This window comes from Podarcis melisellensis, assembly GCF_964234715.1.
Source record: "Podarcis melisellensis genome assembly, chromosome: 1".
In the NCBI taxonomy this organism is placed as follows: Eukaryota; Metazoa; Chordata; class Lepidosauria; order Squamata; family Lacertidae; genus Podarcis; species Podarcis melisellensis.
Window position 1 is genome coordinate 23,737,099 of NC_138528.1, and position 25,450 is coordinate 23,762,548.

Consider the following 25,450-nt stretch of genomic DNA (forward strand, 5'->3'; position numbering starts at 1 on the left):
CTTTTTGTATGCATAGCTACATGGTTTTCATTCAATACATCCAATATCTACTTATTTATTTATTGCCCCAGCTATCAGGAATTTTGCTTGGTGTGTTTGTGGTGGCATAAACCTATGCTGAATAGAAACCTGTGTTGAATAGAACAAAACAAATGGGGGGAAAGGAGGAAGGGAAAGCATGGCTAACCTTCTAAATAAAATATCAGTGTATGAAAGCAGCTGTTAATGTCCCAGTTATGGCTCTGTTCCTTTTAAAATGTGCACTCCAAATTAAAAACTACAGAGCAGCTGTACTCTTGACAGAAATTTATAAAGAATGTGGCTTTGCCTTTTAATACACAGAAAATCCCTATTTATCCACTCATGGAAATGACAAATAACATGGTGTTTTGTTCCATGTACGAAGCTTATCCAATTAAATCTTATTACCTCATAACTTTCTTTGATTTTCAGACCCTTATTGATACTGTTATCTCTGGAACAGTTCTGTGGGGCTGTCAGCGGCTGCACACCCCACCCCCACCCCAAATACCAGATACTGACTTGACAATATTAGCAGGTGCAGGATGAGGATGTAGTTAAGGGGTGCTTCACCTGGTGAATTTCTGCCTGCTGTGCAGACAGGAACCTGGGAAATGGCCTGAGGTCTGGTGGGATGTTTTTGATGTCCATGATGTATCCTTTAGAAAGCCAAAGCAGACATCTAGCTTTACATTAACCTAAATAAACTACCAGTTGACATTCACAGCCTGAACACATCTCATAAATCCTCAATCTACATAAAACCAGCTCAGCCCTATGGTTGTCAGCTTCATCATTCTGGAATAAATAACTTGAATACTATTGCACTGGAAGGCCCCTTTCCATCAAAGAGGTACCATTCTGCAGCACAGCACAGGAGTGAATTAGCATAGGTTTAAGCGCAGATCAAGTGGTCTGCGATTTGCTGCAGTGGTGCATGTTTGCCTATGAAAACATAGCGTGGCATTTACAAAATATGTTTTTATTAAGATTACCTATTAAAAATATTTGATCCCCATTTGGTGCTTCCTCTTGGTCCTGGTTTAGCACTTGCATATGTTCTCCTTCTCGTTGCAGAAATTGTGCCTGAAAAGGCTTCACAGCCAACAGATGGCTGCCCTCCCTCCACCCAGCCAATGGAAAAACAACTGAAAGTCAGCAATGACATTCTGCAGTTAAATCAAATTTATCTGGGGAGGGGGGGGAAACAGCGTCTGCAAAACAAAACAAGCAAACCCCTATAGTACACATGCGACATGAGTCATACGTTGGCAAATAGTTTACTAGCCTGCAGCTGCAATTCTAGCTCAATCTACCGGGGAGTAAGCCCCATTGAACTCAATGAGGCTTACTTCAGTGTTGACACAGGACTGCAGGGTGAGAAGGAGAGCAAGGCGCAAGTGATAATTGGCTTACTAGGTTTCACGTATAATAAATGTTTTCATCCGCCAAATTCAGGTTACCTCCACACCATATATTTAAAGCACATGACTTTCTCCAAACAGTCCTGGGAACTGTAGTATAGCCCTCACAAAGCTGCAATTTCCAGCACCCTTAACAAAACATCATTGGCGATTATTGGATTATTTGGCGAAAGCCATGTGCTTTAAATGAATGGATGATGCTGACTATTATTATTCCACTGTATACCCCGCAGGTCTCAGGGCAGTTCGCAGGATATAAAAACACAGAATACATAATCAAAATAAGAACAGAAACAACAAAATTCTCTCCACCCACCCCTGCGAGATGTAACATGAGACCATAGTTAGTCATTTATAAGTGTACAGTCATACCTCGGGATAAATATGCTTCAGGATGAGCGCTTTTGGGTTGCGCTCCATGGTGACCCGGAAGTAATGGAGCGCGTTACTTCCGGGTTTCACTGCTCGCGCATGCGCAGACGGTCAAAATGACGTCACGCGCATGCGCAGAAGCGGCAAAATGTGACCCACGCACGGACAGGCGCATCTTACGTTCTGTTCGGGATGCGAACGGGGCTCTTAGGGCAGTACAGTCATACCTCGGGTTGAAGTAGCTTCAGGTTAAGCATTTTCAGGTGGCGCTCAGCAGCAACCCAGAAGTATTGGAGCGTGTTACTTCTGGCTTTCGTCACTCACGCATGCGCAGACGCTCAAAATGACGTCACACACATGCGCAGAAGCGGTGAATCTTGACCCAGGTTGCGTTTGCTTCAGGATGTGAACAGGGCTCCAGAACGGATCCCGTTCGCATCCCGAGGTACCACTGTAGTCAGACTCAACACACACTGCAACATTTCATTTATTTATTTTTATTTCATAAAATGTATACACCGCTTGATTGTGAAAAACCTCAGAGCAGTTTACAGAAAGATAAAGAAACCAAGGTGGTAGTGGTGGTGAAATACAACCATATTTAAAAACATACAAAAGTTAAAATACTAAAACAGATTTCAATTACCTCAACTTTCTAAGCTTGCCTAAACAATAATGTTTTTAGCAGGGGCCACAAAGAGTACAGTGAAGGCGCCATCTTGATATCAATAGGCAGGAAGTTCCACAGTGTAGGTGCTGCCACACTAAATGCATCCACTGTGTGGTATCGTGGTTAACGTGTCAGACTTGGATAGAGGAGAACTGGATTCTCTGCCATAAGGTTTGTTGAGTAGTCTTGGGCACGTCTCGCTGTCTCTTGACTTAACCTACTACCTTGTAGGGTTTCTACAAAATTACAGAACTCCCTGGCTTGCTTGAGAATAAAAACAAATCAACCAGAAAATGATCTGAAGGCAAGTAATGCTGTTCTACTACTGAAGCTAAGCAGGTCTGACCTTGTAAGCTGCTTGAATGGAAGACCGCCTGCCTGGAAACCAGGCATAAGCTGGGCTGAGCTCCTTAGAGGAAGAGAGGGGTGTAAGTATAGCCAGAATTGCAGCTTTCTAATTTTCGACGCAACAGACCCGTTTTGGGCTTGCTGCTGAACCAGGTGTTGAAATAACCAAAAGAAGTCAATGGAAAGCTATGTTAGCGTCTGCATTTGCAGGGCTGTTATGCAAGTTCCTTAGTTTGTCCTCCACTCTGAGCTTGAGTTTGTGTTAACAATGCAGGCCAGGCTTCTGAGGCCTGCATTGTGATTCGCTGCCCTGGCACAGAACAGCCAATCAAGCACAAGGTGGGTGTCGCCAATTGTCACTGGCAATTATGTAAAAACCTGAAGGTGTTAAAAAGTAAACAAATTCGTAGGAGTAATATCTAACTTTAATAAGCCAAAATGAATAGAAATATTTTCTGGCTCACAAGCATATCCAAGTGGGTTTTTCATCCAGTTAATGAGATTGACCTTTTGATATTGTTTTCCCAGCTTCCCACTGCTTCATCACATTGCATGTAGATAAGTTTCCAGGGACAATGTTATTATTCTTATTGATACACTTCATAAAGCAGTAGAGTATTAACTGAAATGCCTTTGGTATAGCATCACCCAGGTCTTACAGTTATGCAATCAGTTATTTAATTATATCTTTCTGGGTAGATGAGTTGCACATAGTTACATTTTAGCCTAATATTTTTCCATTTGTATTGGCAAATACAAAGACAGCATCAATTTAAAAAAGCAAGTTTTTGCTAATGACTGTTTACATAACAGCACAGTACAGGGAGAAGGGGAAAAAAATTAGATACAGTGGGAGCCAGCCATGCATGGCAATGCAATAATCCATCAGGCATATGGGCTTAATCAAAAGCCGGTCAGACTCACATATAGGTCAGACTCATTTTAACATTTCCAAAATCAGAGACAAGCAGACATAGAAAAAAGATGCTTTCAGAAAGAGCAAAGCATGCTCAGCAATACTTTTCTAAGAATCAGTTTGTAAAAAGATGCACACACTTTCTGTGGGGAATTGCAGTCAAACATAACTGTATATGAGTCTTAGTTGATGCATGAAGGGGTTAAGACCACAGAGCTGCATTGCTAGACTCAGGTTATGCCCCTTTACCTTTGGTGAGGGAGGAAGTGAGGCTTCTTCTCTTCTCTTCCCTTTCGTCTCTCTTTCTGCCATGTAATTGAGCAGGAAAAACATGTATGAGGTGCTGCACCTGAAAGCACTATCTGTACACTACAAGTGTATTTGGGGGGCTCTATTCACATACCACATACCTGCACAGAGTTCCTCCTCAAAGTGGGTAGGTAAAAAGGTAAGGTAAAGGACCCCTGGACGGTTAAGTTCAGTCAAAGGTGACTATGGGGTTGTGGCACTCATCTCGCTTTCAGGCCAAGGGAGCCGGCGTTTGTCCACAGAAAGCTTTCCAGGTCACGTGGCCAGCATGACTAAACTGCTTCCGGTGCAATGGAACACCTTGATGGAATCCAGAGCACATGGAAACTTTGTTTACCTTCCCACCGCAGTGGTTCCTATTTATCTACTTGCACTGGCGTGCTTCCAATCTGCTAAGTTGGCAGAAGCTGGGACAGAAGAACAGGAGCTCACCCCGTTGTGGGGATTCAAACTGCCAACCTTCTGATCGGCAAGCCCAAGAGGCTCCGTGGTTTAGACCACAGCGCCACCCACTTCTGGGGTATCATGACTGGGCCAGGGCTTCCCTTTCTGTGGGAGACAGAATGCCATAGAACTTCTTTTGACATGCTTCAAAGTAAGAGCCCTGTAATACTTATTTCTGCATCTAGGCTGAGACCTGAACATCTAAGTGCAGCAACAGCTCCCAAACACCTCCATTTTGGTATGTTTCAGCTCCCGAATGCTGAAAACCTGGAAGTAAATGGTCCGGTTTTCAAACTTTTTTCAGAAGCTGAATGTCCGACGTGGCTTCTGCTTTGAGCACAGGAGGCTCTTGCAGCCAATCAGAAGCCACACCTTGGTTGTTGAACATTTTGGAAGCCCAACAGGCTTCTAGAATGGATTACGTTCGACAACCAAGGTTTGACTGCATTGTTGTTGTCCATCTGTCTTGAGAAACAATGGAGTACACCTCCGGATGTGGAGTCAAACCACAGCATTAGCAGCACTGAAGGCACCTCTGCGGGGAGCAAGTCTGGGCATTGTGTATGGAGGTCCCGGGCTGCCCGGACGACAAGACTTCCCTCTTGGCCTCGCTGATGTGATCCAAAGGAAAGCAGAGCAATACGTTTGGCACCAGCTTGGCTGCAGGAGTTACTGGAAGGAGGAGTACAAGGCACCACCCAACTCTCTTGGGGACTCCGCTCTGGATTTGTGTACGGTTTACTCCTTAGCCTTTTCTGTTCCCAAAGGTGTTCCATAAGGCAGTGGATGTTTAGTGTAAGAGTTTCCCTTCTCCTAGGTGGGCTACCTTCCCAGGTTGACAAGCCCCATCTGACCTTCACTTCCCTCTACAGCATGTGTAAAAACCACCTTCTTAACCGTTGGATCCACTATAAGTCTCATCTGCTCAATCCACTAGAGCCAGTCTTCACACGCAGGGGAAATGCCTATCTCACAGAGGGTTTGAGACCCATCGGCTACCCTCACCTGGTTTAGCTGGCCAGTCATTCTTGGGGTGTGGTCACTGTTGCATGGTGACAGCTTCTAGGAGCCAGAGCTGAGAGCTGAGTGCAGGGTGGGGATCAAAGGTGGACAAACTACTCCAGAAGGAGCAATATGTGTCTACACCAAAGGTACTCCTCCTCCCCTAACACCCCAGTATATACACCCCAGTTATAACACTTTCAGGAAGTTGGTCTCCTTTCATTGCTCTTGCATGTGGAATCAAGATTGCCCTTAATAAATCTGGTACACTCAGAATAGTAGCATTCAATTTCTAACAAGAATCAAGCAATCATTGCTTATTTATTAAGAAGCACAAAACTGGACTTCTGCCGTTATATATGTTCAATACGGGTAATTGGGCATTAGCGGCAGCTGTGTTAAATAGAGCTGGATAAAGTAGGAGCCTAAAAGTCACACTTCTTAATGTGATGTGTAGGACTTTGGGACTCATTTACTGTGAGATCCCTCAAAGCTGCAGGAGTCAATCTGGGAGCTCCAGGCAAAGTAGTACAGTAGACAAGTCCCACTTTTCACATTACAGCAGAAGCTGGGAGAACTGAGGAGGTTGTCATCCATGCCTCATTTTCCTACTCCTATGCACATACTGGCTCAAAGGCAAACCAAAAATGGCTTCACCCCCCCCCTCTCTCTCTCTCACACACACACAAAGCGAAGGGTAGAATACAGTTCAGTGCACAAATTATGTGATGCAAACCTCAAGAACAAAACAAGTTGCCTGCAGGGAAGCAGCAGCGTTCAGAATTCCTGCAGTTTAATAAAAATGTCACACAACGGGGTAAGTGGACTCGGTCTCTCTTTTACCCTGACCACCTGCTGGAAAAGCAGCTTTGCTTACTGCTTCATTATCCAGGCTGTTGCTTTTGCCAGTATAGGTCTGGTCTGTGTCCTGCAGGACTTCTCTAGTCTGGGGTGGTTTTGTGGTTGGTTGTGTGTGTGGGGGGGAGTAACATTATTAGGTTTTCCAAGTTCCCTTACTCAGAAGCCCTTTTCTTAAGCAGTGCTGTCATGCCCCTCTTATGTTCTTTCGTTTTGGCTTTTAGGCTTATTTCCAAACTGGATTTTGTGTCTGTGTGTGATTGTCCAGCTGTAAGATTTGGGGTTCACCAAGATGCAACCACACAGCTCTAGTTATAGGAATTGCAATTTCCCCTACAGACTTAAGAGAACTAGATTTTCTTTATTTAGCTACCAGGCTCGGTTCAAGGTGCTGGTATTGGTGTCCAAAGCTTTATTTCAGGGTTTCGCAAACTTGGGTCTCCAGCTGTTTGGGGACTAGAGTTCCCAGCATCCCTACCCACTGGTCCTGCTAGCTGGGGATGATGGAAGTTGTAGTCCAAAAGCATTTGGAGATGCACATTTGGGAAAACCTGCTCTATACCATGTGGAACCAGGATACCTAAAAGATCATCTCATCCAATACATAACCCCCCACACCAGCACTTGATCAGTACATTTTGTGAGAGGGCATCCTGCAGACACTACCCTATCCAGGAGGTCTGGCATGATATCAGAATTGGGCCTTTAATGTGGCAGCACCTCCCCTTTGGAACTTCCTCCTAAAAAAGGTAAAGGACGCCTGGACGGTTAAGTCCAGTCAAAGGCAACTATGGAGTTGCGGCGCTCATTTCGCTTCAGGCTGAGGGAGCCGGTGTTTGTCCAGAGACAGCTTTCCAGGTCATGTGGCCAGCATGACTAAACAGCTTCTGGCGCAATGGAACACCATGACAGAATCCAGAGTGCAAGGAAACGCCCTTTACCTTCCCACCGCAGTAGAACCTATTTATCTACTTGCACTGGTCTGCTTTCGAACTGCTAGGTTGGCAGGAGCTGGGACAGAACAACGGCACCTCACCCTGTCATGGAGATTCAAACCGCCAAACTTCTGATCGGCAACCCAAGAGACTCTGTGGTTTAGACCACAGTGCCACCTTGAACCCTTTGGAACTCCTTCCTATTATATATCAGACAGGTGCCTTTTTAGCATATGCTAAAGACATTCCTCCTTCAATAAGCCTTCTTTATTCCAGTTGGTATCAGCATTGAATTGATTTTATTGTGTGAGCTGCTTTAATCTCTCTTTCTGTATGTGTGTATGCACTTAATTTTTTTTTTCTTTTATATGTTTTAACTGCTTTTATCTATGGAACTGTTTTATATGTTTTTATTATACAGGTGTCCCCCCCCCCCCACTTATGTGGGAGTTATGTCCCAGGCTTCAGTGCACATAAGTGAAAATCGTGCAAGTGGGAAGCACCCTCTAAGCATGTGTTTTTTCCTGCTCTCTCTCTCCACACTTGCGTCAAAGCTCTGGGACTGGCTGGAAAAATCTCCAGCTGCTGCGCTACCACACGTGTCAGCTACTAGGCAGGGAGGCTAAGCAGCCTAAACAGAGCTCTGCTGCATCTATTGCCTCTTTGGGGCTTCCGCCACCCTCACTGAAGTTCTCTTCAAGGTCCAGGGAAGGTCTCCTTATGAGCCACGAGGACTCTCCAACTCTCCCTTGCCAATTTCCTGGTTTTTATCTATCTATTCATTTATTTCCCAGCACCGCACGTACATGCAATCACACATGAATGTAAGTAGGGGGACATCTGTATTGTAAATTGCTTTGGGGATGCCTCACGGGAAGAGATCAATTAAATAATTTAATGACAATTTACTCAGCAGTAGCTTGTAAGATACAGGCGAAACACCTTTTCTCTTGAGCTACAAATTAAAATAGGAAATGTACAAAGCACTGCTGTGTTCTAGGGACACTGCAACTGTATGAAGAGGTCACATCGTCTGAACAGAATTCTCCCAGAGAGATGGATACCATTTCTGAAGCTTTGTGTTATGCCATGTCATACCAAATTAACTAAAGGCAGCTTGCTCCAGGGCCAGCCGATTTGCCTGCTTATTGGTGCTCATGCAAATTAAAGGAAAACCGAGACATCCTTCCATGACTAACTGCCTGGTCTGAGGATCTGCTGTTCCTGTGGTAGTGCTGCTGTGTTCTCATTTCCACATTGGCTTTAATTAGTATGCATCCAGCTCTCTGCAAATATTGGCATCCCCTTGCTTAAGGGAAGGAAAGGGTAAAAAGAGCAAGCAGCAACTAGCTTATTAAGCAAACAAATCCAGCATGCAGCTAGCTAGCCAGACTGATTATTAGTGGCTTCAAGCTGATGTTTGTTAAAACGCTACACAATTTAATTGACCCAACTTTGTACTTCTATATTCCAAAATGTTAATATCTATATTGGATTGAAAGGAAGTGGATTCAAGTTAGCTGACTCCTTCTCAGAGACTCGTTCCAAGATGCTAATTACAATTGCAGCAAAATCACTATTTTTTAAAATCTCTCATTTTAAAATGGTTATGCCTTTGCTTACTCTCTATTCCCTTTTTGGGGACCCTTAAGGACAGAGATGTCATCTTTCACTTACTTCAAAAGCTAACTAGGTTCCCCTGAAAACTCAAGCCTTTCCAAATGACTATGCTTTAAATAAAGGTAATGTGTTTTGTAAAAAATTAAGTTTGCAAACTACAAAGTTGTACATGAACTGACTGAAGGTTAAGCAGGACACAAAAGTGGTTTTTGCAAACTAAGAGCAAGTTCAGTTTGCAACATTATTTTCGGGGGGGGGGGACTAAAATGTAAGCCATTCCTCAATTTTCAGAGTTTGTGACCCACTGAAAAGAGAAAACAAACTCTTAATAAATTATAGACTGTGCTTTATTATAAATAGTATTAAAAGTTAAATATACATAATAGCTTCACAAATGACAATTTAGGTTTAAATGCCTGAAATATAATAAATCAAGGTGGAATGCAGTGAAAAATTGGAAGTAACATTAACACAGATCCATGCTGTAAAGCTGAACCTAAAAGGAGTAAGAATTGCCTCTCCCACTGAACTGGTACAGTTAAAATTGCTGCACTCCTTGCAATTAGAATGGGGCAAAATTACTTAAGCAGTTGGGACAGAAAAGTGACCAACTGGATTATGGAAAGGAATGATGGGGGAAACTGGTGGCAGTCTTTTATTTACTGGCACTGGTAAAGAGATATTCTTTCATAACATACCAACCCTAGCTTGGAAGATAAGCTATATGATAAATTTCTCTAAGCGGGAAGCATTAAATATATATTGGCCTACAGCTGCACATATTCTGTCGATACTTTTAAACTTTAGGTGAAAAACCAAGTACTTTTAAAAAACAAAGTCCATTTTAAAATGGCTAATTATTCCTCTTCCTCATTAGTTTCCCAACTATAGACACAATCTTCCATCTTAGAAGTGCTGGTATTATGTAATAACTGCTCATTTTGAAGGGGCTTGTGTGGAAGAAGCTACCCTAAATTATAGCTTGGGCTACTTCTCCCAATTTATTAGTCTTACTGACTTAATCAGATTCTTCTGAAAAAGCCTTTCTGGGACAAGCTTAATGGAAATAACTCTTCCAATTTTTAACAAGAACAAAAAAATGACACGGCATATCATAAAAAATGTTTGGCCTAATTCAGCCTTCCCCATTCTACTGCCCTCCAGATGTTGTTGGACCAGAGCTCCCATCATCCCTGACCAATGGCCATGAAGTTGATGGTAGGTTGAGTCTAACATCTGGAAGGCAAGAGGTAGGGAAGGTTAGCTAAATTCAATCTGATTAGAATCAACTGAAGGGACAAGCCTTTTGAGTTACAAGCAAAACAATACTTCTCTGAATACAATACTAGGAGACATTCCAGAAAATGCTTTTTTATACTAAAAGGAAAAACAACAGCATCCACCAAACGTTTGCAAGCACCAACTATCCAAAACCAGCACAGATTTATTTATTTTTTAACTGCAGTATCTTCTGACTTTTCACATCTCTTTGGTTGGAAGGAATAGCTACCTCTCCATCACCTTCTTAGTGGATGTTACAGTTTAGGAAGGAGGATAAGTAATGGAGGGGAGGTACCGTATTTTTTGCTCCATAAGACAAACTTTTTTCCTCCTAAAAAGTAAGGGGAAATGTCTGTGCATCTTATGGAGCGAATTTGTGGTCCCTTTCCGGCCCCGTCCCCTTGCCCAGGCCTCCATTGTTGAATGTTCTGCAGATGGAGGCTGTTTCCCCAGCGACATGTGACTGACTGGCTGATTAGATTATCTGTCTGGAAACTGTAGAAATGGCTCCCTTTCCTAAAGAAGCTGCAGAACTGTGAGTTGAACCCCATAAAAACAGGATTTTTTCCCCTTTGCAAAGTAAGCTCAACAACTTTGAGCTGATCCTCAAAAAAGGGGGGCTTTTCCCCTTTGCAAAAGAAGCTGCACAACTGTGAGATGATCCCCCCCAAAAAAGGGCCTTTCCCTCTTTCCTCCTCTAAAAACTAGGTGCGTCTTATGGAGCGTTAAATACCGCATTTCATAGATGCCAACTGCCTGCTGTGTCTGCCTTTTCTTCTCGTTGGAAAGTGTTCCACTCATGCTCAAGCAGCCTTTACACACACCTTCTCTCTGGGGGAATAAAGGCAACAGCTTCTTACGTTCTTGCTTGGACCTTAAACCCTAATCTGATGGTTCAGGTATGACTCCAACTGCTACACTTGCTGCGTGACCTACATTGGCCCCCAAATCATCAGAAATGTGTGGGAAAGGGTGGCATGGACAGATCTTTAGAACCCGAACGCATCAGTTTAGACTTAAGGGATTGGCGACCCAAGGACGAACCTTTAGTGTGCCTTGTACAAATAGGTTGTTTCTTTTTTAAAAAGGATCATATGCTAGACTTGCTCTGGTGCAACAACTTAAGCAACATGACAGCTCATGTTAACTGTTCAAAATGGCGGAGCACCACTACTATAACCAGATGGTGAATAAAAGGGGGAAACATTTCCTTGAAGGAAACAGACTAGCACTTTCTGCTTAAGGAAACAGCTCTGCCTCTAGTCTGCACAAACAATACTTCACTATAAATAACATTATGAGGATTCAAGTATTAACTCATCTACTCTGCAAAACTGCACAAGTCAGTAGCTTTGAGGGACAAAGGTGTTTCACCGAAGTCTGGCAAAGTGCTGTTTTAACTGTTTGATTAGTTGCTTCGTATCCACGTGCTCTGGAAAAGCTTCTTCAGACTTCTGACTGGCTGCATAACTCCTTTGGATATCTCCAGCCTGCAAAAAAGACACACAGGCTGAAGGACACAAACATGTCATCAACACACTTTTTTTTTACTAGGTTGGTCACACCCCAGTCTCTTTAATAAATTCCAACTCCCAAGACACAATCCTGACTTGGCTCCAGTCACTCACACCCTCATTTATTTCCATGGATTACAGTAATGCATTCAACAGGAGACTGTTTCAGAATGCCAAGAGTTCTGACTTGAGTCAATAGATCAGATCTCAAAACACCACTCTTTTATCTTTTATACAAAGGAGGAAAACGTGTAGAAATGAAATGCCCATAAAAACCAGTGATAAAAAATACTGCTGCCTTCCCCAATGTTTCTAATATTGGATATCTTTAGCATACTCAGGAATCAAAGTCTTGTGTCTCTTTTGTAGGAAATGCATACTTTTTGTGTGTTCTGCAATTTGTTTTTGGGCTCAATTGGCAGTGCTTTAGAGTCCCAAACTTCCTGGGTGCAATAGATCTCAAGCATATCCACACCCAACATGAGCTTGCCCAAGTACTCTGGATTAACAAAACTTTCAAACAATCTACAAAACATAAGGTACATTTAAGAAAACCACTTGTGAAACCCATCACTGGAAGTTTGAAAATGCTTCCCCAAAACTACAATCTTCATACAGAACTTCCCTTGATAACCTAGAGAAGACCGTACACTTCCTGTGCCTATTGGAGAGAGAACGAAAGCATAAAGCAATGATGTTACCTTATCAGACAGTACAGCAAAATTGAAGTGTGGCTCATACATATGAGGTGCTATCCGTGCAGCAGTCTGCAGAAACACTCTTGCCTGAAGAACAAGAAGCAGACACACAACTGACCTATAGATTTGTCTAGGGCAAAATATTCCTACTTTTCATTTGTTATACAGTTGGGACAGTCAGAATATAGTGCATTTTAACTAGAGGGCTGGTGGAGTTTGGGTGGTAAAGTTGTAGTTTCTTTTAATTTTGCATACTGTAGTCCTTGTGCGCAACCACCACTTTACCTGATGTTTAAATAGCTTTATTGCACACTTTATTTTCACATGAAATCATTGTATCCCAGTTTCCCCCTTGCATACTTTGCACCCTCTATTTCTCAATCCCTAAGGCTCTTTTCTTTATAATGTGACTTTGATTTTCCTTTGATTTATTATGGTTTGCATCCTTCATAAACCGAAATACATTCGCTGGTCTTCTGCTGATGTAGTTTAAATACATTTTCTAAACTGATCTCAGCATCTCATCATATTCTGTCATAACCCTCTCATCCACAGGGGAAATTAAGGTTCCAATTTCAGACACGGTTCCATCTAGCTCAGTTTAGGTACATGGATTGGCTGCAGGTCCCCACGGTTTCAGACATAGGTCTTTCCAACCCTGCCTAGAGATGCTAGGGAATGAACCAGGGACGTTCAGTATACAAAACAGTTCTCTACCACTGATCTACTGCCCATTTCTCAAGCGGGGCTGCTGTAACATTCCTCAACATTAGCAACTGTCAGTGTTAGCAGGAGATATGTTATGCAATGTTATATAATTTTATAAAACATTATATGCACCCACACACATGCAGCCTACTCTGAAATTAGCATTACCCCCAAACCCTGCAAATGTGCAGTTTCCCTCCCTATCTGCTCACCCTCCAGCTTTATTCTTGCAGGATGGTGAAGGATTAGAATTGACAAATGTTCTGTCCTTTGAAGTGCTTGGACAGCAGAATTCTTATCTTAGTGTTTCCCGGAGGCTCACGGAAAAACAGGCTGTCACAGGAAGACATGAAGGATGATACACTGTGCATATATGCAGCCTGACCCCCAATTCGCACAGCACTCAGTTGCCCAGCCTAAGCGGCAAAGAAATTGCCTGCATTGTGATCTGCTTCTGAGAAACCAGAAGTACAATTTATGAAAGCCACGGATCAAGCAAACATGGGGTAGAATTTGGTGATGGATTTATGTGTTTTGTAATAAATGTTCTCACAGAGCTGCTACTTCAGGATTCTAATCACATCAACTTTGGTTTCTAAGCAGCAACAGGGAAGTTAATTCAAGGTAACAGCAAGGATGTGCACTGTATGCATGTTTCCTAGAAAACACATGGGTGGAAATAACTTAGAACAGGGTACCTAACCTTGTTTTAGCCAAGAGACACAATGACTCGCAGTAAACCCTCTGAGGCCTGCATGGTAAAGGGAGCATGGCTGGGATAGAAAAGTAGGTGTGGCTGATATGGAAAATGAATACCTTGAATTTTCTTTCTATCCAAAGTCAGGCTGTTCACTTCCTTAGTCCCCTCCTCAACTCATTTGCATTTCTTTCATTTTTTAAAAAAATGTTTTTTCTTTCTTTCTTATGGTTCCTTCAAAGTCCCTCCTCCCCTCAGCCAAAATTTCCCCAAATACTTGCAATTTGCTTACCAATGAGATTAACAGGTGATGCTGACTTCAATACTTTTATTCCCCTCGATTGTTCCTATTTAACTTCACTTCTATTAATTGCTGGCTGGCTGCACTGTTTGTCCTGCTTCAATGCCTTTGGCAGCACTCGGAACGATCATTAATCATCAGCTGCTGCAGGCATCACAGTGGGAGGGATAATGCAACCAGTAGTTAATAGAAGTAAATTGAAAGGGCTTTTAAGGAGTAGCGCTATTAAGAACACACCTAGAAGCAGCAGCAGGAAATAATCGATTAGACATTTGGGTTTTTTTAAGGAGCCCCAGGGATTTTCTTCAGCTGGAAATCCCCAGGACTCAGTTCTGGCACCTCTCAGGAGGGCGCCATTGCCATTCTAAGAGAACAAGGGAGGTGTTCATGGTGAGTTCTAGAACCTCTTTTGCTAGAAAAATAGCTCTGAGAAGCCCCAACTAAGTTAAAAAGAAGCAAAACTTATCTAAGGGCACTTATGAAAGACCAATGAAGGCAATTAAACATGGAAAATTGTTTTTTGGGGGGAGGTTTGCAAGCCACCCCACAATCCCTAGGCAGGCTGTTTGTATGCTGCAATCCAGCTACCCTTGACTTAGAGGCACTCCTGATTATGAAGAAGAGGTCGTTGCTGAGTGGGGAAAGTGTGGTGATTTCTAAGCTTCAGGAGGTAAACCTCAAGCACATGAACTGCAAATGCACTGAAAGTTCCTTGAACTCAAGTGACAATGGTTTTTTAAACAGCTTGCAACAAGCCACTTCTTTCACTGTTATCATACCTTAAGCTACAAATGAAGCCCAAGCATAGGCCAGCTGAATATGGCTCTGTAAAACTGATCTTCATCTATCACTACAAGGAATGCAGGAGTACATTTGAATGTTGCCATGGCAATTGCTAGAATATTTATATAGTAGCCTCGAAAGCAACTTGCTGCTTAGAAACAGAGATCTAAGGACTGCATGTTGTACTGTAGCTTATCTGCTGAAAATTTAAATCCCCCCAAAACACTTTCACTATTCAATTAAGAAATTCATCAATCTTGTTCACAGTCAACCAAATGGCAAGTCGAAGGCACACTCTATTGATGACATTTTCAGAAAGGTGCATGCAATTTGAGTAATGACAGATACAGTGGTACCTTGGGTTAAGAACGTAATTCGTTCTGGAGGTCCGTTCTTAACCTGAAACTGTTCTTAACCTGAGGTACCACTAATGGGGTCTCCCGCTGCCACCACGCAATTTCTGTTCTCATCCTGAAGCAAAGTTATTAACCCGAGGTACCATTTCTGGGTTAGTGCAACAATCCAATGGTGCAAGATCCCACTGCATTTCTATTGTTGCTCTCTACCAACAAATATAGTCCACTTTGATGCTCAGTTTCAGGGTGGTGTTTATGGTCTTTTCATCTCGGTCTTCAGATCTGTTTCCTAGCTTTAGAATTCTCAAACAGTGCATGCTGCAAGAATGCTGTAAATAAACCTGTGCTTGTTTCCAGCCAGGTTCTTACAATGGAACTTTTATTTTTATTTTGCATCCGTCTGTCTCAGGAAACAATGGAAGAGTGTGCCATTGTGAGTAAAGTCAAACTGTTGGAGAGTTACAGCGCCTTCTGTGGTTGTAGAGACCAATATGGGAGAGACATGCATTATTGCAGGTGGGGCAAATGAAGCCGTCGGTTTCCCTGTTACAGAGGAACCATGGCATTTCTTCTTCTCTCTGTGCTCCTCCCAGCAGTCATGTCTCCTCTGGTCACTGCTGCGGATAAACCACCTGTCTGTCTCTAGGCACTGTGGTTGTCTGCAAGGGATTCCTACACAGCAGGCTTAATGTTGCCAGCCTTCATGTCGTATCTGCAGGCATCTTTGTAACACAGAATTGGTCTGCCAACAGGCCTGGTGTCTGAAGCCAGTTCCCCGTAAAGCAAATCCTTGGGGATCCTGCCATCTTCCATTCTGTATACACAAACAAGCCAGCGTAAATGTTGCTGAGACAGAAGTGTGAACGTGTGGGCTTGGGAGAGCACATATTTGTTTGAGACTCTGTCCTGCCATAAGATGCCCCAAATCTTTCTGACACAGCGCATATGGAAGGCATTGAGGTGTTGCTCCTGGTGGGTGTACGTTGCCCGTGTCTCACTTCCTTCTTACAATGGAGATTACACATCAGAATATGAAATCAGCAGGAAAGACGTGAACTTCTAAAGCTCCAGAGATTTCCAAGCCTCTTAACCCTTCATTCATCTCAAGCAACAACTACCCTGAAACAATATGTAAGCTACTGTTTTCCTTTAGAGCAGAATACCAACCTGCTCTACGCGGCCTTTCTGCATCTCCAGCACAGCCAAGTTATTGTAAGCTTCTGCGTGATCATTGTTGTTGGCCAGGGTAAGTTTGAAGCACTGATAAGCCAAGCTTATATCCCCTATTCCCTGAGAAGGAAAAGCCAAAAATACATATATATTTTTTAAAGTTGCCATCGTTGTCACCCTTTAGCGTAACCAAGAAACAGAAGCAATCGAAGGACTATGTATGTAGCTCAAGTCGCTTAGATCCTGGAACAGTACCCGAACCACTTTATTTTCCCTTATTTCCTTGGGAGGCCATTGATTCCTATGGATAAGATTATGCTGCACATGAGGGCAATATTAATGTGAGAAAACCTGCTCAGACACAAGTTGAGCCAGCCTCCTTCCCCCACACAGATCTTGCTTGGGGAGGGGGTAGTGTGTGTATACCCATATGAGCTCATCCGTCACCATGCCTGGCATATTCTACTAACCATTTTGTCATGCTCTAGAGCAGTGTTTTTCAACCACTGTTCCGTGGCACACTAGTGTGCCACGAGATGTTGCCTGGTGTGCCGTGGGAAAAATTGAAAAATTCAAAAGATTTAAAAATAAAGTATTTTATAATTTTTCATATTTGTGTTTACTTACTATTTCATAATAAAGTAATTATAAAATACTTTCTTTGTGTTTATTTGATTCCTATTCAAGAGAATTACTTTATATATAGTCAATATAGGCACAGAGTTAAATTTTTTAACATTTTCATGAAACAAGTGTGCCTTTGCCCCAAAAAGGTTGAAAAACACTGCTCTAGAGGAAGAGTAAGGATGTGGTTGGACTATAACTCTCATCATCCCTGATATCAGGATTTAAACCAGGGAAATTCTGAATGCAAAACGCTTTTACTACCGCTGAGCTCTGGTCCTTGGCTACCTGCAAACTCTAGGCTTACAGACAGTATGCTGCTGAATCCCACAATTGCTCCCAGCGACTGGCAGAGGGCACTGATTTATGTGTGTGGTGTGTATGCATCTCAATCAATTATTGCACATCTGTTAATACACAGAGTTGTGGACAACGTTAAGAGGAAGTCATTTGAAGTTACTCTGGCATAGCATTGTACTGCATTAGGTTGATTCAGAGCCAGGCTTTAATACCAGAGCAGTTTTTAATGCTACAATTGCAGCATAGGAAATAGTGTGCCCTTGAAAGGTGTGTGCAGGGTGTTTTGCCACAGAGGAACAAAAGCTTGTCTAGAAATACTTTGATATGGCTTGGGCTGGGGGACTTTTAAGTGCAAGGGACAACTTTAAGCAGCCTTCTGAAGTGCCATTATCTATTTTTGCTGCAATTCCCTCCTATTTACTTTCCTGTCTTCCCCAAAATTCACATTGATTCTGCTATGTAGAAAGCAAAAGCACTCCTCTTTGCATCCTTTTGATCTTCAAAACTAGGTCTGTATCCCTAATCCAAGCAGAAACTGGGCAGTGTTACTGACTTGCAAATAGCTTTCTAGGATAACGTTTCATTATTTCCATACAAATGTTTCAATGAAGTATTCTTAACTAGTACTGGCTCTTACCACAGCTACGTGTCCCAAGTTGTACCACACATCTGCAGCCTCCTCCTCACTTTCAGCAAGAGAGAGGGCACGTTCAAAGGAGCTGAGAATCATGTCATACTGCTGGGCATAGAAACAACAGAGGCCCAGGTTGTTGAAGAGCTGGCTGTTATAAATACCCATCTGCAGGAGCCGTCTAGTTCAAGAGGGGAAAGAAATGTTTTTCTTTTGTAGTATAGATCATGAAAGCAACTTATATATTGCATGAACACTACTCACATAATTTTTAGGGGAAAAGAAAAAGAAGGTATAAATAGTAATTTGACCCTTTGCTGTGGCATGATTTCTTTCCACACTATTCAGCAACACCAGAAAACCAAAACCTCACGGGAGAAACACAGCCAGCAATTCTTCCTACACTATTGCCAACCCTCCTGAAAAAACTGCATCAGAGAAGATAGTGAGAAAGAACTGCAACATGGGACTCTTTCCAGCTGGCATGGAGTCCACCTGTACCTCTACTGACAGTGATGGGTATTGGAGCATGCCCAGATTACACACCTGCTACTTCAGAGGGAGTTCATCTCCACCCAGAAGAGGCAGCTTCCCAAATTCCCAGACAAGGAAATAGCCTATCTACAGGGCCTCTGTCTTGGTCAAGAGTCAAATTCAGCATTCACAGTAGCTTCAACACCCACTTTCTAATATAGAAAGCTGGCCTTAAAATGATTGAGTGTCACTATTGTAAAATTTATATTAAAATGGGTGAGATTATTATTTGGCACTCATGTATTTCTACTCCCCCTCTTATCTCCCAAAAGCAAAACAATTTGATGGGACTTTTCTAAATACTGTTCAGCCACCATCATCATCTCCCATGAGGAGCACCTCTAAGTAGAACAGTCAAACAATGCAACCCCAGAAAGCACTTCTGTTGTCAGAAAGTCTGGCGTTTCATCAGGTCCAAAACATTTCTAATGGTATAACCTTTCAAATACCAAATATACCTTTGCAATATCTAGAAAGTAAAGGGTAAAAAAAGCATTCCCCTTTGTTTCTGGGTTTCTGCGGAGGCTCATTCTGTCCAGCACTCAAGCACACACCTCTTTGAAATTTTATTTATTTATCATTTAAAATTATATCTCATCTTTCTGCCAAAGAGCTTTCATCAGACAACAAAGCCACCCTTTGTTCTGTGGAGTCATAATTGCTACAAATGGCTCACAGAAACTGCTGGGGAAAGCCCAGAAAAGGAACTCAAGTGCATTATTTAGGCAGAAAATCTATGTTCCGGATAAGAGGAAAAACAATTTTAACATTGAGAACATTCAGAACACTTAACAGAAAAAGGAACACAAATGTTTGCCACAGCCTTCGAGGATATGTGGTGAATTAATGGGCTGTATACTACAGGCAGGTAGAACTAATAAGAGCAGCTCAGAAATAAGGGACTAATTCTTCTAGTGCATTTTGGAGAAAAGGTTGCATAGAAACCTATTGGGGATGCTTTATACAAACAGGGCTACAGATTCTACACAGGTTCCTTCTAGGGCTATCACAATAGGATTCTTGCAAAGATATCATTTAGTTGGCCATGCCCCCATCCCCAGATCTACACCAGCCATTAGTTTTCCTTTTCAGCTGACATAAGACTTGAATAAATGTACATGCACATCCTACCTGTAAAAACGCAATGCTATCTCCGGCTGGTCAGAATAAAAGTGATTACTTCCAATGCATGCAATGGCTTCCACATGGGTGTTGTCTTGTTTTAAGACATCTTTATAGCACTCTGCAGCAGCAGAAATGTTGTTCATTTCCTACAGATGGGAGCATTGACACACTGTAAGAGTAGCTTTGATATATACATAAAACAGTAATATTTCAAATAATAAGCAGAGACAAAACGGAACAGAGATTATACAAGTTTTATTAGACAGTATACAGCACCCCAAGTTTATATGCCTTCTTGCAAATTGCCTCTTCTCCACCTACCTCTTTATTGCCAAAGAGCAACTATACTGCAGAACGATAATTTTAAATAGCACTCCATATGTTTTCTCCAAGCCTACTCACAGTAAGTAGGCATGCTATTGGGTTTCTCCTGCTATTTATAGGCTGCAACAAGGTAAACAGTACTGCATAGTAGCATCAGTTTCCTATAGCATGGAAACACACTCTTCTGATTGACAGAGTAGGTTAGGTAAACAATCATGGACAAAAGTTTTTTTAAGGGCCACTTAAAAGCTTGGTTGTTAAAGTGTAAGGCACTGGCAAGCCTCCCTGGGGCTACAGGCCCACTTACCTTGATGTAAGTGCCATTGAACTTAATGGTGCTTACTTTTGAGTAGACACATTCACATTAGAGTGGTTGATCAAAGGCCAAGCTACTCTCCCAGTCCTCTGCTATTAGAGCAATTCCACAGAAAAGGGACAACAAAAAGTACAATGTGGAATGTTCACAATATAGCTGCCCTGAGCTTTTTCTTTTTAAAGGAAATTGTAAACAAAACAACATTTCAATTTTTTTCTGGAACAATGTTGCAGCAAATGTTAGATGGTAGTTGTTAAACAACTGTTCTCTGCATAAATATATAATAGTGCCTAGCAAAGTGAAGACAAAGTTACACATCAGACAAAACTACAAAACTCTTGAAAAATCTTGAATTCAAAAACATCTGTATCTTCATTATAAAATTAGCATTGCAAACCCTTTAATAGCATTAACAGGCTTTCATCTTAAAAACAGATGCATTGCATTCCACCCATCTACTATATTTGATATTGCTGAATGATCCTCCTCCCTCTCTAGCTCCTGTTATGTTACAAGTTGGCAAATAATTGTTTTCAAGATAGTGGCTATCTTTTTTTTAGTTTACCTTGAGCTATTCTGTTTATTATGTGTGGATTGTTTATTCAGAAATAAGTCTCCAGTAACTCTTTTTTAGAATAGTAACCTTAATTACTATTTCCCGCCCCGAGCTGGCCACAGTGATCCATGCGACCATCGGCTCCAGGCTTGACTACTGTAATTCGCTCTATGCAGGGCTGCCCTTGAAGCTGTCCCAGAAACTCCAGTGGGTGCAGAATGCTGCAGCGAGGCTCCTCACGGGGTCTCTGCCATGGGAGCATATTCACCCAGTGCTTTTCAAGCTGCACTGGCTCCCGGTGGAGTACAGGGTCAGATTTAAGGTGCTGCTTTTGACCTTTAAAGCCCTTCATGGCCTAGGACCCTTGTACCTACGGGACCGCCTCTCCCGGTATGCCCCACGGAGAGCCTCAAGGTCCATAAATAACAACACCCTAGTGGTCCCAGGCCCTAAGGAAGTTAGATTAGCTTCAACCAGAGCCAGGGCCTTTTCAACTCTGGCTCCGGCCTGGTGGAACGCTCTGCCTCATGAGACCAGGGCCATGCAGGATCTGATTTCTTTCCACAGGGCCTGTAAGACAGAGTTGTTCCGCCTGGCCTTTGGCTTAGAGCCAATTTGATTCCCTCCCCCTCTTTCTTTTTTCTTTTTCCTTTCTCCTCCTGTGATGAGGCTGCATTTTAATATTTTAATGTTTCAATATTTTAATTGTATTTTAATCTTGTTTTTAAGTTGTATTCACTCAACTTGTTTATCTTTTGTGAACTCCTTCATTGAATGTTATATTCTGTAAGCTCCTTCAAGGATATGGGGAAATATTTTGTACATATTTATATAAATAAATACTGAAAAATATATACTCTGCTGAAAGTGAAGTGAAGTGATTTACTGCAGGAATTCTTACTAGCATAAATGAATCCCCAAATGACAAATACTGATTAACTCAGTATCGGTCTATGAAAAGTCCTTCTGACAGGTTCTTTGCCTGCTCAGACGTTTGTTTCTTCTGTTTGAAGTGAACAACAAATGCTAGAGGAAGACAGAGGACTACAAGGTCAATATCAGGCAATGCCTCACTGGACTAAATGCAGATTTGCCTTTGAAGTTGTTTGAAGCTAGAAAGACAATTGCAACAGAACTCAGAAGGGGTGTGCACTGAATGCAAAAAAGCCCCAGGTTCAATCTATACCATCTTCCAGTCTGAAAATGTGGAGAACCACTTCTTGCCAGTGTAAAACACTTCAGAGTGAGATGGATCAGTGACTTGACTTTCTGTATCATAAAGCTTTCTATGTTCCTATATTCCAGAATAAGACTACAATAATGGGTAGGCTGATCGCCGAAGAATTGATGCTTTTGAATTATGGTGCTGGAGGAGACTCTTGAGAGTCCCATGGACTGCAAGAAGATCAAACGCATCCATTCTTAAGGAAATCAGCCCTGAGTGCTCACTGGAAGGACAGATCGTGAAGCTGAGGCTCCAATACTTTGGCCACCTCATGAGAAGAGAAGACTCCCTGGAAAAGACCCTGATGCTGGGAAAGATGGAGGGCACAAGGAGAAGGGGACGACAGAGGGCGAGATGGTTGGACACTGTTCTCGAAGCTACAAACATGAGTCTGACCAAACTGCGGGAGACAGTGGAAGACAGAGGTGCCTGGCGTGCTCTGGTCCATGGGGTCACAACGAGTTGGACACAACTAAACGACTAAACAACAACAACAACAATGGGTAGGCTTGGTTCAAGCTTCCCACGTCAAGCACTGAATAATGTGACTCGCATTACAACATGCTGGAAATTAGTGCAGTGAATTTTTGAGGACAAAAATGGGCACACTGAACACTTATCTTTGTTTAATAATAATAATAATATTTTATACCCCACCCATCTGGCTGGGTTTCCCCAGCCACTCTGTGTGGCTTTCAACAAAGCATTAAAACAGAAGAAAACTTCAAACATTAGAATTTTCCCTAAACAGGGCTGCCTTCAGATGTCTTCTAAAAGTCAGATAGTTGTTTATTTCTTTGACATCTGATGGGAGGACGTTCCACAGGGCGGGCGCCACTACTGAGAAGGCCCTCTGCCTGGTTCCCTGTAACTTTGCTTCGTTTACAATAGAAACTTGTTTTACATACCTCGTGGATCCTGGCAATACCACAAATGAGGGAGACTTCTCCAGGAAACCGTTCTAATCCTTGCTTGAAAACATTTAAAGCTGTCAGAGGCTGGTCTAAGCGGGAATACACCTGAGCAAATAAATGATGGGTGCATCTGCATCAATGGCTAGAATGATTCTAACATCTGACAAGTAGCTGTTTGTTGTATAGGTGCTACATAAAAGTCTCTGAACAAGGCAGCATCAAGGAATAATATAAAAGGGTGGGAAACTGCTTCTCTACACTTTCCAGGACTCATTTCAGTTGTATGCCAGAGAGTCACATGGTGGAAAAAGCTCATGGCTGCCAGGGAAAACACTAAGTTTGCCTCTGCTAGGGCCCTAACAGATTTAGCTAGAGGAATAGGCATATAACCTGTTATGCAGGTGAACTCAATACCCAACCAATTTCTTCAAGCTGCACGGTGTAAATATATTGTTTTGTGAGAGCAAAACCTGTTGAGGTCACGCATACCAGTGAAATAACATGATAAAATATGTACTGCTGACACGGCATACATAAGAACAGAAAGTCAAGTGTCACTGGTGTTCCCATTAAATGAAATAGGCAATAAAGCAAAAGCACAAAGTAGTACAAACAGTACCCAACTCTTTTCGCGAGGAAACAAATTACTATGACTACAATAGCAAATCCTCCCAAATTTTGCACTGAAACACAACTGTCTCCTTTGAAAAGGCACCTTCAGCAAGAATTATGTGACTAACAGGATACAGAACAGCTTGAAAATGTGTCTTTGTAAAAAGCAATAGAAATAAGAACACCAGGATCTCTGCATTCATTTGCCAACTACTCCCTACTGTCTCTTCTATTGACAAACAGAAGTAATTGCTTCCTGGAGAGAAGGAATAAATGAGATTGGCTAGGTTCATTTTTATTAAAAGGCATGCTGGACTCTGACCATCTCAAAATGATATTACCAATAAAGGAGGTCATTTTAAGCAGTGTAACCACAACAATCGACTCTCCGAAACACTCATTTCTATACGTCAGTCTTATATTGCATCTAAAGCAGTCTTCACTGTAAATTTCTGTCTGTTTATAAGCTATAAAGCAGCTCCCAAAGGATTAATCCCAGCAATACCTGCATTAAAAAGTTTTTTAAATGTCTGCATTGTGCTTGTCTTGTTTCTTCTCAGTTCTTTAACACCTGAACCTATTTCTCTCTCAACAGCTTTCCATAATTGCTCCCCTTGATATAAACACATTCAGCGACAGTTTTACATATAACGGAAGATTACATGGTACCTTGTTGATTCTGAAAAGCAACATATTGGGGAGAGGAGAGGAGGAAGGAGAAAGGGAGAGATGGGGGTTTCACACAGCTAGAGAAGTTTCAGTTGAAGCCACACATAACTAAGCAAGCAATTCAATTGTTCTGTCCCTTCAGTGGTGCGCACCACTAAAGGCGAAAAGCCAGCTCTGCTTTTATCCACAATATTGTACATATAGCTAATTAGAAATGCTGGTTTTTGAATAAATAGGGTAGGGGGGTGACAATACATGTGATGGACGAGGAAATCAGTGCAAGTTTGCTACTTGCAGCACCAAGGAATATTACAGATACAGTGGTACTTCGGGTTACATACGCTTCAGGTTACAGACTCCGCTAACCCAGAAATAGTGCTTCAGGTTAAGAACTTTGCTTCAGGATGAGAACAGAAATCATGCTCCGGCAGCGCAGCAGCAGCAGGAGGCCCCATTAGCTAAAGTGGTGCTTCAGGTTAAGAACAGTTTCAGGTTAAGAACGGACCTCCGGAACAAATTAAGTACTTAACCCGAGGTACCACTGTACCTCGGACGCGGGTGGCGCTGTGGGTAAAACCTCAGCGCCTAGGACTTGCCGATCGCATGGTCGGCGGTTCGAATTCCCACGGCGGGGTGTGCTCCCATCATTCGGTCCCAGCGCCTGCCAACCTATCAGTTGGAAAGCACCCCTGGGTGCAAGTAGATAAATAGGGACCGCTTACCAGCGGGAAGGTAAACGGCGTTTCCGTGCGCTGCGCTGGCTCGCCAGATGCAGCTTGTCACGCTGGCCACGTGACCCAGAAGTGTCTGCGGACAGCGCTGGCTCCTGGCCTCTAGAGTGAGATGAGCGCACAACCCTAGAGTCTGTCAAGACTGGCCCATACGGGCAGGGGTACCTTTACCTTTATCTTACCACTGTACCAGAATTGTGGTAAGAGTGATGGCTTAAGAGTTATTAAGCCTAGAGAGTTATTAAAACTAACCAAATGCATGCAGCTAAAAAGAAAGGAGGTCTAAAAAACGGCATTAGTAACTGAAAAACAAAGCCAAACAATTTTATTAAAAAGAACAGATAAAATCCTTGACCAACCTGTAAAAAGGTTAAAATATTGATATTTTGAAAACATTCAAATTCAAGGGCTTCAGCACTGCCATCACCGCACTTCCAGGTTACAGTTTCAAACTTTTAATCT

General features: G+C 42.4%; 1 protein-coding gene across 3 annotated transcripts in view; it reads right to left on the reverse strand.

Annotated features, from left to right (window-relative positions):
• Window positions 1-9,401: 9,401 nt before the first annotated feature.
• TTC8 (tetratricopeptide repeat domain 8) overlaps window positions 9,402-25,450 on the reverse strand; it is a 35,830-nt gene continuing 19,781 nt past the window's right edge. For 2 of the 3 annotated variants that reach the window (XM_081912618.1, XM_081912620.1), the window contains 6 exons: window positions 22,971-23,081; window positions 19,648-19,787; window positions 17,989-18,163; window positions 16,425-16,547; window positions 12,416-12,499; window positions 9,402-11,690 (listed from right to left, as the gene is read on the reverse strand). In XM_081912618.1, the coding sequence (XP_081768744.1) occupies window positions 11,571-11,690; window positions 12,416-12,499; window positions 16,425-16,547; window positions 17,989-18,163; window positions 19,648-19,787; window positions 22,971-23,081 (753 nt within the window). In that variant the 3' untranslated portion in view covers window positions 9,402-11,570. The remainder of the gene's footprint in view (window positions 11,691-12,415; window positions 12,500-16,424; window positions 16,548-17,988; window positions 18,164-19,647; window positions 19,788-22,970; window positions 23,082-25,450) is intronic. The other variant, XM_081912619.1, reaches the window with a different exon arrangement.